General features: G+C 37.6%; 1 protein-coding gene across 3 annotated transcripts in view; it reads left to right on the forward strand.

Moving 5' to 3' along the window:
- Positions 1 to 12318, forward strand: part of LOC149550625 (D-alanine-D-alanine ligase family) — a 332888-nt gene that overhangs the window by 38768 nt on the left and 281802 nt on the right. For all 3 annotated transcript variants that reach the window (XR_016354220.1, XM_089793611.1, XM_089793612.1), the window contains 2 exons: positions 432 to 543; positions 919 to 990. Coding sequence is in view for 2 of the 3 variants with exons in the window: in XM_089793611.1 (XP_089649737.1) it covers positions 432 to 543; positions 919 to 990 (184 nt within the window). In the remaining variant the exon portion in view is untranslated. The remainder of the gene's footprint in view (positions 1 to 431; positions 544 to 918; positions 991 to 12318) is intronic.

Raw genomic sequence — 12318 nt, forward strand, 5'->3', positions numbered from 1 at the left:
GTATACCTATCTTAGATAAACATATGTAAAAGACACAGAGATATCATTGCCCGGGCCCCTAGTACACCTATATCTCAAATCCAATAAAAAGGTCATAAATTTCATATGTATTTTTATTAATTTAAATGAAAATGAATTATATTTTAACTTTTTATTTTACTAGAGAGCTATTTAAATATCCATTGGCAGCACTAATCTTATATTTATTATTAAACATTAATATTTTGACATGTAAATGGTTGTCAAATGTAAGGTAAAAGGCAAGAGTGTTTTTTTGCATGGTCTTGACACCAGATGCTTCTGCCTTCTGCTGCCACTGTAAGATGCCTCTTGGTCTAAGGAATTAATAGAAGTTATTAAATAAGAGACTGACGTTGTGACTTTTTGTTGCTATTCTTTTTTACCTAGTTAATTCTTTTGGTTTTATGCAGTCTAGCTCAGGGTTTCAAGTCAATGTCTGAGTTCATGGAACACCTTACTTCTTCCACAGATATTGTATTTCCACTGATACATGGCCGGTTTGGTGAAGATGGAAGCATTCAGGTTGGTTGGATTCTTAAACAGCGAGCATGTCATGCGAAAATTGATTTCAAGCATAGTCACCAGGAGATTTCAGTACCAATATGAGGACAGTGTTCCTATTCTAATACTTGCATCTTCTGGTGGCTGTGTTTATAGATGATATAGCTTTATCTTTTTTTATTTACTTCTGTACTTGTTTCAATTTTTTCTTATCTACATGACCATAGCCCCATGTCTCTAGGTGACAATGATTTCAAATGACATAATATTTTGTTGACTTCCTTGAGTTAAATGGGGCTAGGGTTGTGTTGCTTTTAGAGGAATGCAGCCCATCAAAGATATGGCCAATAATTTTTATTATACAGCATACTCATGTGGGTTTCATTTTTTTTTCAGGAACTCCTTGAAAAGGCAGGCATACCCTTTGTTGGTACAGGATCAAACGAAGCACGCCGTGCTTTTGACAAGGTAATACATGTGTAGAGCTATGCATCTATGTGGGGGAGTATTTGCATGCAAGGACAAACACTGGTCTACAAGTGCCCGCTTCTTTAAAAAAGAGTTTTGTCAAGCAAATGTTTGTTTGGGCTAAGTGCAGTTAGAATAAAATGCAATGTGTTACGTGTGAGAGAGAGGCAGGCCCAAGGAACTAGATTTGAATGTTAGTGTCTTTGAAGCCATTTTTCTTGGCATGTTCTAAATTCGGTCATTGAGTCCCATTTATAAGAGCTCAGTTGACCTGCATGAGGGTTGATAGGCTGACAGATTGACTTACTAAACAAATATGCTATACTCATTTAGTCTTAAACAATCATGTCATAGGTGTCATGGTGATGTTATCAATGAAATTACTGACTCATGAATAACAATGTTGTCATCAAGCTTTTTGGGTCATCTTCAATCTCATTTATGTCTGTAATCTCGTAACATAGTGCTTTCCATTGTCTCATACCTCAATGATGCAATTGATGATTTCCTGTGATTAAAAGTCATAATTTGGAACACTAAACATCCTAGTTTAGTGCTTAGTTTTTCTACCTCTTGCTGGGATTGTTAAGGTTTAGTTGATGAGATTCTTCTATTTTCATGTTATGTATCTATTTGAATTAAACCATGTCAGTTATTTATTTGCTCTCATAGTTTTCTTTCTACAAAACCCCTAATTGGTGAACTGTTTTGTTTCTAGAGCACTTTATGAGTCCTAGGCAATGTAACCAAGACGGCTCCCTTGTCACTGTGAATCTATACTTATTTGGATTTATTGCTAAGTGAGAAACTATACTTCTATTCATGCACCTCTTCAATGCCTTTAAGTCTATTTCTTAGTCATTGTATATTGACCAATATCTAGGAAAGGTTTAAAATCATTTGAGGCTGTCTTATCAAAGATGTGCAGGATGATTTTCTAGAATGTAGGTGCAGCATTACAGAGTACAAATTGCATTCAGTTATAAGTGTAGACTCCATCTTCCACCATAAAAATGGTCTACATCTTGACTTTATTAGTTTATTGCCTATGCCAATTTGGTTGCATCCAGAAACCCATCCATTAATGAACAAATATCATGTTTTGCTGCTTCTTTAAGGACAACATTTGTAAATGAAATATAAAGTGGGTTCTGGATTGATTGTGATTGATTCCAGACAGTGAAAATATACACCTATTCATATTTGTTTTGACTCTCTCTATTGGAAATAAGTATGGGAGATGCTCAAGCATTTGCCTCCATTCTGAAGATAACATCTGCATGGAGCTTCTTTTCAATTTCCTCCAAGAATTTAGTTGTGTACTTTTGGGTCATTGTATATGGTCTTCTCCATTCTAGTTGTGCCCTTAGTACGAAACGCATATTACAAACACATAATCCACATGGGACTCCCTTATAGTCTTTGTATGTTCTTACAAAAACATCCTTGTAGTCTATGAGTGTCTTGAATGCTGATGCATTTGGTGTTGGATTCTAATTATTGCCAACCAAGGCAATTTCTACGAGATCCTGGATTTACCTTCACAGTAGTAAGTCCATACTATTTCATGCTTCCTTCTACTCTGAAGTGATGGGCTGGTCTACCATCCAACTTTGCATGTATTTCATGTTATATTGTATAAAATCTTACACTCTTTTGCTTCTCGTTACATCTATTTGCTCTTCTTCATTAATCCCTTTATTTGAAATTTCAATTAGATTGCACTTAGGCTGGAATAATTAATAGTCTTCCAGTTGCAATGAAATGGACTTCTGTAATATACTGCCCCGGTTGGTGTTTTGAATAGTTGGTGATTTTGAACAGGTGAATTGATTTTATTTTTATTTTTATAGTTTTTTGCTTGTTTTGGGAGTTTTTTGAGTATTTTAAATTTTTTTGGCTTTTCAAAGAATGCTAAGAAGAAATCCCAATCTATTACAATCAAATTGAAAATAATATAATGACAGAAATCAACACCAATTTCCATTAAGTCTGATTTGTGCAAACAATTTGAACTTTCTGAGAATGATAGATCCTACAGATTGTACCAGGTAGTTGGGTCCTTGTTCCCTGACACTTGTACAGGCTACGTTTATCAAATCTTATTACTGGCATCTCCTTCTCAAGATCCCAGATATGATAGAATGACTGTTTTCTGTCCCCCACGTCCTCACTGGAAATTTTGACTTATGCATATACTGCTGACGGCGTGAATGGGCTGTTTTCTTTCCAAATTCTCTTCTGATCCAATCTGTGATGGCTTCCAGGCACTTCTATCTGCTGCAATGCCTGTAGCTGGGTATTTTCCAATTCAGGTATTGCTTGTTGTCCTCAAATTTGATAGGTCAAAACTGTGGCAACCCCACTGGATTTTCTCATGGATTTGCAGGTGTATCCTCTGTATTTCAACTTTCAACACATTAATAAGGTGTCAGACAATTTGAAATGCTTGAATTGTACTTTACGTAATCTTGTTTGGGTCTTCTTTTTGAAGGTTCCCATCAAGTTAATCTTTGCAAATGCTTGTCAGAACGAGGGTTTCTTTTCTGATTGCAAGTACTTGATTTTGACAATCTTCAAGATCATTCTTTGTTTTTACCTTTCTTGTTAGTAGTTTTTAATCTTTGTTATCCCTTAGGTTAATTGCCCTTGGAACCCTGCTTGTTTCGAGCTATCTTAGGTCTCAAACAAAGTTGTCTAGCTCAAGTTGTGAAGGAAAACATGGTGTTCACTGTTTTTCAGGCTGACAACACATTTTATTGAAGATCCTCCAAAAGCAGGCTTTTTATTGGCAATTGTATTGAATAAAATTAATATTAATATATAAAGTGGATTTTGACTTACAGTTTCAAACTCATTATGAGTTTTGATTTGACCATAGTTTTTAATGTTTAAATGAAAATGGCCTTTTAAAGCCTATTTCCATGCTACTTTATTGAAAGCTATAGTTATATATTAAAAATAATTGCATGAGATACTTTAAATAAAATTAAGTGGGGTTTTAATTCCTCATTGCATATCATTTGATGCAATCACTTCCTAAAAAATCCACTACCCATAAAATCTAACTCCTAAATGCAACTACATTAAATAAAGAATGTCATTTAACATGTGCAAGTGAGGTTTATATATTTAAATGCATATTAAAATCTTTGTATTATAAACCTTATATCACTTAAAGGCTTATAGTGCGGAATTTGAACCCAATAACACATGCATATGCATTTCAAAATCCTATTAGTATGTATTTTAACTTGAGTTATGACTTAAAAGCACATAAGTGGTGATTTTAAACTCAATAACACGTCATATGCATTTGATGTTTTAAAAGTATGTGTAGTTTGCTAGATAATTGAGAGGGGGGCAGGGAGGTGGCGAGAGGGGGGGGGGGGGGGGTTTGAATCAGTTATCCTCAGTTACCCTACAGGTCATTAAAAACAATTTCACCAACTATTAACAACTTTATCTTATCAGTTAATCAATTCAATAGCAATAGTGAACTTAATCAATCTTATACAATTAATAGATTTGCTTCCTATACCGAGTGTTAGCTTTATTAATTGAGTTACAACACTGAATAACAATTTTCAACTTGTAAAAGAAAATAATATCCATAACATTCATGAGCACATTAACACCATGATTTTTAATGTGGAAACCCGATTAGGGTAAAAACCTCCTTGGACTAGTCATGCGAAATAATTTCACTCTTCTGAAGTGAGTTTGGTTAAGACCTAACCCTATAAAATGTTATACGGACACTGCTAGGTGTGACCTTGTTAGGGAATTTTCACCAAAGATCATCTAGACCTTGTCACCCTTCAATGAGAGGCCTATTTAAAGGACTTACAAACATTCAATGGAATGTCATTTTACGAAGGATTTACAATTCAGTATTGTTAAGTCCACCTGGTTAAGAGATTTTCTATTACAATGGTTAGAAATTAACAGTGAAATGATTTGACAAAATGCAACTCACTTTTCTTGTTGTGATCTCCATTCTGCCCATATCTTTGCTTATTGACTGGCCATCTCATCAACACTTTAACACTCTTCATCTCACACTCCAAATCTGCTCAATTGGATCTCCTTCAACAACTTTTCATTAACTTGGCTATCAACTAAACTAGCATCGAATTCCATCTCACTTATCTCTTTGTAATGTCCCCTTCTCCGCGCTAGGCCTTACTGGCTCCTTGTTGGTCTATCTTTCCATCTAGATAGGCTAATAACATTAATCTTGAGGATGCCAACCAGTCACAGGAGTTTATTTGGTTTCATTTGGGAAATATTTAAGTCGAGGAGCATTTCTATAGTTAAGTCACTTTATTTTATAAAGTTACTTTATGACTTAAATTCATTTTATAACAAAAGTAAACTAAGTGACTAAAAGACGAAAATGGCTTTTATCCCACATTGCCTAGTTGTTTGTACTTCCCTTCATATTGAGGTTATAAAAGCAATGAGCTTCCTTGGGATTGAGACCATGAAAAATATGATATTGTTCAAAATACGAAAGGTTGCTTAAATGGGACTGGTTGTTTTGAGGACGAAACCCCTTAAGGCAGTGTGAGGAGTTGGACGTAGCCCTAGCCTCTCATCAGAGACTTGTTCATCTTCAAAAGTGGAGCTGCATTGTGAAATGTCATTGCTATTTGGAATCAACTTCCAAGGAGTAAGTTCATTAACAAGTAGTAACAGTTTATGAAATTCTGATAATAATGGGAATTGTATGATCGAACTTCAGGACAGGCCCAACCATGAATCAGTATAGCCATAAGGGCTCAACAACAGTGTGAGCATCAAAAGAAATAGACTGGACAGTGGCATGATGTTCAGGATATCAGGTGTCTATCCTCACAGAAAAGAGGAAGCCGACTGTAACAAATTGTGTGGAAGAAAAGGGAGCTCGGTTGATGTGTTTGACGCTCTCCTACCGTGGATAGTAGACCATAAACTGCGGGTGTGGTAAGATAGTAGCAGGTTGCGTGGATGTTGTGGGAGGCCGCAGTGATTTTTGGGAGTTCTCATTCGTGACACGTGTAGTCCAATCTTCCACGGTAGTCAAGGGATTCCTCTATATGTGCACCCTCCAGCCGTGGATGCTTAGAAGACCAACAGCATCACTTCCATATCAGGTTCCCTTATCTAATTTGTATTTGCATCTCGTTTACATTAGTAGTTATGCCTCTAGATTTTACTTCTAATATGATCATATGACAGTTCCAAAGCCATTACACATCCATTAGGAGATAGTAACATGGAGGAGTGTTGGTAAACAGATTTGTTCTTTCAAATTATTACACTTAAATGCCCAATTCAGAACAATATCTGATCACAAACAGTTGGAAAGCTACCTATGGTTGATTTGGCTTTCCTCTGAATTGGTAGGTACAACTCCCTAAAAATAGATTTGCAATGAATTCTGTTTTCTTCCTAAATTACTTTAGGGTATGTTCTTAACCTGAGAACAGTAGAGGTATAACCAAGCTAGATCTAAATAGAATCTAACTCAGGCAAATAGAAGTTTTCCAACACCAAAACGGTTTTATGCACTCACACATCTTATGAATTTATAAAACTTATTTGAACAATAATGAATACTGAACTAAGCAAATTCGAATCTGAACTTTGATTAATAAATTGAAAACACTAAAGGATTTCTCTTTGAATGAACAATAACAACACTTATTACGCTCATTCGTTGCCTCAAAACAGGGGAGGTAAAACTCTGTTTCTCCCTCGTCTCGATTCAAACAAAAGAGAAAACGTAAACTATCACATCAATTGGAACAGAAAATGATTGATATAAAATACCATTCAATTGTCTCTGCAACAAAAAGTACTTCACACCAAAAATTTGCCGACCTTTTATTAATCTTTTAATTTCATACATATAGAGTTTTTGAGATGACCGTTACAATGGAAGCTTAATCGGTTCATCTTCTGAGGATGACAAATGGCAAGGTACCAGTTTGTCGTATTACAAAATTACAAAAGAGAACAAAAAGGGAGCATAATATGAATCATTTAGATTTCTTCCCCTTATCGGTTTTTGCCCTATATGCCTTAGCAACAACCATTATTGGGATTAGCTCTTCGTGGTTGGGCACATGTATATTAGTGAATCTCAAAAGCCATTTTGAATGTTCCCTCGCTAGCTCCTTTACAACATTCAACTGATCCAACAACTCCTTCGCAGCTACATGTATACAGCTACTGAGCTCTTGGAGTTTTGAAATTCTGTTTTGACTACTGGAGGCTACTCCGGACAGATTATCCAAAAATGTAGAGAAGTTACTTTTCATTACATCCACTCCAATGAGAGACTTTCCTTGACCACTGGTTTGTGAATCAGTGTGTAGCCCTCTCATAAGTTCGAATCCTCTGTCTTGAGTCTTCTTTACTTTACTCTCTGTTTCTTTGAGTCCCTTCTTAGCTACTTGAATCATTTCTTGCTTGAACTGCATACTTTGGAGCCATTCAAACAAAGGTTCATTTCCTTTCTTTAGAATTTTTGCTTCAATTGCTTCTTTTGCTTTCATCTGAATGATCATCTTTAAAAGGGAGATGTAGTCATCACATCTGATCCTTTCTCCGACCAGAGTATTATTATTAGACAAGATGTTTTCCTTTTCTGTCTCCAGTATGAGGATAACATTTCCAATTTGATCTATGAGAGAAACTCCTTCTGATTTAAGTCTCTCAATCCATTCTTTCCCAATCTGGCCATAATGCCTATCTTCCTGGAGCTGGGAAATGAGGGCTTGCACTTCAGCTGCACTAGGAGTCTGGGTTACAGACATACCAGAAATAGCTGCTAGTGGAGTGACTAGTTGCTTGATAAATTTGTTCAATTCTTCTATTTCGGCTTTCATCTTGATCTTTGACAATTTGAGACTTTCCAATTGTCCTTCTATCACTTCATTACTTGATCTCCACAAGCCAACTTTTGTATCATGTCTGGCTTCTCCAAGATCAATTGAATGCAGAGTAAAATCATCAGGCGTCATATCTTCAATTCTCCCTCCTTTGTTTGGCTTGGCTATTTCCATTGTCAAGTGCCCTGTTTTTGGATCTTGCCCAAGTATTGACAAAGTCTTTTGCTTCTTCACCTTTGTCAATGCAGTCCCGGAACAAACTGCAAGAGATACAGTGTCTTTTGTAGAAGCACTTTCATCTTTTCTCTTTCTTTTCCTTTCCAAAGTATCTTCTAACTAGGAATCTGTTCCTATCACTTTGGAAGCTATTCCGAGTGATTCAATATAGAACATTTTCTTCTTCACTGGAGTCATTGTTATAGCAGTTGAAGAGAAAGGATTCTTTGAATCCTTAGAGATGAGTCTGGAAGAAGTCTGGCCCTTCTCCAAATCTGAAGTCTTCTTCGTCTCCTCATCTGACTCAGTAGACTCGCTGCTGCTACTCTTTCCATCCCCTAGGTCTACTATCTGTATAGGGGAACCACTTGGCTTAAAAAATGAAGCGCTTGCTGATGACACGGGCCTATGGTGAGGAGATGGGATTGGGGTGGTATGCGGAGAAGGAACAGGGGTAGTGTGCGGAGATGGAACTGGGGTAGCATGAGGGGATGAGACTGGAGTGGAGACACTGTCCTTTGGTTCCTCCATTTTCTTCTCCTCAGTACCAACTTGGGTTCCTATGACTGGCAAGGAACCATCATGACAAGTCTAGGCTATAGGAATATTCTTTTCCGGAAGTTGATCACCTCCACTTGCAGGTTGAATTGGAAGCTACGGTCACGCCCACTGTAGCACTCTGCGATGAAGTAGGCGTTGCAGTTGCCGGAGAAGCTTGCGTGGCTGCACCCTTGCTTCGACTCTTCCTGGTTGTCCACTCAACCCATTTTCCGGTTCTCTTGATGATCCTAGCCATCATGAATCAAGATTTTCTTCCACATCTACATATGGCTCGGAACTGATAGGAATCCCCCTTAATTTGGTCAAATATGTATTGCTATACATATTTTGACCATCATCCTCCAATTCTTCGACATTGAGATCAATGCCATATGTCTTTATTTGTTCCACCGTGAGACTGGCGAAAGCACAATCTCGACTCTCTAACTCATCCTTGCAATCTGCCCAATAATCCTCTATAGTGGTGACATGCTTGATCACTCTCCCAATTTGTAGCACCTCTCTGGCATATCCATTTGGATCGAACATGGGTCTCACAACCTCATATTCTTCCAATTTGTACTTATTCTCGAATGCCTTGAGCATGTTTTTGGCGTCCGACCGAGACTCGCAATTGTAAGCCCCCACCTTCATGGGGAATTCATACCCCTTCTTCCTTAAACTGGTGCTCAACACGTTCACCTGGATAGCTTGTCTCACGATCTCTATTAGCACGATCATGTTGCTTGGGTACTTGGGCAGCTTCAAAGGAAATCCGTTGAAAGCTACAAGACGCAAATATGAGAAGGATGAGAATTGAATAAAGTAGCTACCAAACTGATTGATGGCCGCCATCGCTTCTGTGCCGAACCTCCTCTTCGGGCACCTTTGGAATTCCTTGTAAATCCTCATGGTAAACGAATCAATAACTCTGACATACTCTGCATAGCTATTCTGTAATTGCAAGCATGGATAAAATTCATAACTTTTCACATCATTAGGGAAATTCTCTATTCTGGGAAGGCCTGACCACAATTGCAGAGAGGCTAACATATAAATCAGGAAAGAAGACATGTAGAAGGTATTGTAAAAATTTGCAACACTGAGGGCTTTGGACAGATGCTCGCTTACCTCATATGCCCAATCAACATAATGTGTATCTGTGCAAATGATTTGTACCAAAAAGAAATACTGCTCTACGAAATTGAGTGCTTCTACCTCACCTTTCAATCGATGCAAAAGAAACAGAATGTCCACTATCTCAGGCTTGACCTCGGTGCCAAAAAGAGTCTTAGGAACCTTACTCTTAGCTCTTCGTGGTTTTTGGAACCAGGACCTCATAATTTCTTTCCGCCACATCTTCTTCAAGGAGAACTCGGACATGGCTCCTCCTATTGTCAATTCAGAAAATTCTTCTCGTTCTAGGATCTGGAGGCAATTTACCACAGTTTGCCAATCAATTGAGATCAAAACTGTATGATTAGGTAGCAAAATTTGCTTAGTGTTCGGATTGTAGTGGTTAATACATTCAACGATCAGCTCGGGGCTTGAACTGCCACTAGAAACCTAGCTGCTTCCACTAGCTTGCTTCTTTGGAGTTTCTCTGTTATTGGGTGAATTGGCTCCGTCCTCAGCCTCCTTTGGAAATCTTGCATGTCGAAGAAATAGAGCAAGGTATCTATAACACTCTGCAATGTTGACTTAATCCCCATTTAGCCCATCGAAACCAACAAATCTAGTTGCTATCCAATTTGAGATAGAGATGAATTGAAATCTTAAAATTGAAGGCAGTGCAGAGAGTAAAACTTGGCAACTGTGAGAGCTTTTGAAATCACTATTTAATTCAACAACATAACAGTCCAATAAAGAAAGCGGTAGTTTGAAAATCCATTATGTTCATCTCTATATAGAAATCCTTAATTCAGCTGTTGATCTTCAAGATCCGCGCCACATGAGTGAATTAAGGGATAAATCTGTTAGGTTAGTAAATGCGGGAGTTTCTAACGGATTTTTCCCTGTCTTTTCACTATTTCCGTTGGCTCAACGGTAACTTTCTTTTATTATAGACTTACTTTCCCCTTTTTCACCAAGTTCCGAAAAATTAAGAACAGGGTACTCTGTAAAAAAAATCCACTCAGTCAGATTTTGCTTAAGATACCTTCCCACATGTGATTAACTTGCTTCCATTATCATTTTTAAACATCTTGTGATCGATTTATGAGCCCAACATGCTTGTAGGAGTGATTTTTCAATAGATGCGGAAAATCGCCTTCTAGGGTCGAAAACCCACAGAGGAGAAAGCAATTTCTATTTTTCCGCCATTGTCTTTATTTTCACTTAACCCTTTAAGTCAATGTGTCTCCAAGCTTCAGAAAGTCTAAAAAGGGCTGTGAAAGTGAAAAAGGAATGCCTTTGTTGGAAAACTGACTTCCTGGGTCGAAAACCCGCTGCGGAGAAGTTACTTCAGAGTTTTCTGCCAAATGCTATTCTGATCATTGTAATGAATTCTGAGTGACTCGCAAAGTAGAATACTGCAATGTAGGGACTATCTATCCATAAAACAACTCATTTCTTCCTTGCTTTAGCTTGTATACCTCATTTGTTGACCTCTGTGGAAAATCACCTTCGCAGGTCGAGAACCCGCCGTGGGGAAGGCAATGCTGGGTTTTTCGCAAACTTCATTTTCTTTATGTGCAAACTATAATGAGCCGCGAGCAAGTTCATCCTCGGAGATGACTTTGTGAAAAACATTATATGACCCAAGAATCTCCATCGAATAAGGTCCTAGACTACCCACAAAACTGACTACAACAAGGAGAACCCACCCGGTTATGTAATGCGGGGGAAGAGGAAAGATGAAAACTTGATGGAGAAACTTTTCACTTGAGGGGAAAGAACTAGACTTCGACCTAACCAGACTAAACTAAGACACAAGCTCATTTTCCACTTTGCAAAATGGGTACAGGATGAAAAGTGGGGCAACAAGGAGTAAAATACATGTTTTAATGTATGTTGGTATGTTCTTTCTTTTTTGAAGTTATCTATCCGAGTATTCATATTCTGCATATTTCCATTGCCATATTTTGGAAAGGATATAAAAAAACTGAGTTTGGAACTTTACACTCTTATATAAATGGGTTTTTGCCACTTCATCATTTTCCTTAGTGGTTTTCTGGTTAATCACAATCGTTCGATCAATCTCCAGCTCAAATACAGTGAATGTAGACACGGTTTTACCTCAAACTTTGAACTTCTCCCCAACTTACTAAATATGCTTCAAATCTTCATTATCAAATATTTTTCTTAATTGTTCTGGCTGTTGATCTTGGTAACTTCATAAAAAATAGGAAATGTGCCAAAAATATCTAGAATGATCCTGGGGCTCATCTAGTGCATTCCTATTGACTCCCATTCCATCCCTAGAAAATAGGGATTTCTCGTAACTTCTAAGAAACTGCCAAAAAATTACCAAACTGGCTGTTCAATCCCCAAATGTCATCATGTCCCATGAAAGGGTTCCCTATCCATCATATTGGCTTATGAAACTCTGCTAATAGGATAATCCTTCTAGGTGGTACTAACATTACAAATGGGGACATTACAACTATTGAGGGAATGCCTTTAGTGTTTGGACGCAGATGCAAGTTTCATTTGGTGTTTGGGCCATTGGGCCTTCATCACTTTTTCTTTG

The sequence above is a fragment of the Cupressus sempervirens genome, chromosome 7, assembly GCF_028749045.1.
Source record: "Cupressus sempervirens isolate cs-2001-9-10 chromosome 7, ASM2874904v1, whole genome shotgun sequence".
NCBI lineage: Eukaryota > Viridiplantae > Streptophyta > Pinopsida > Cupressales > Cupressaceae > Cupressus > Cupressus sempervirens.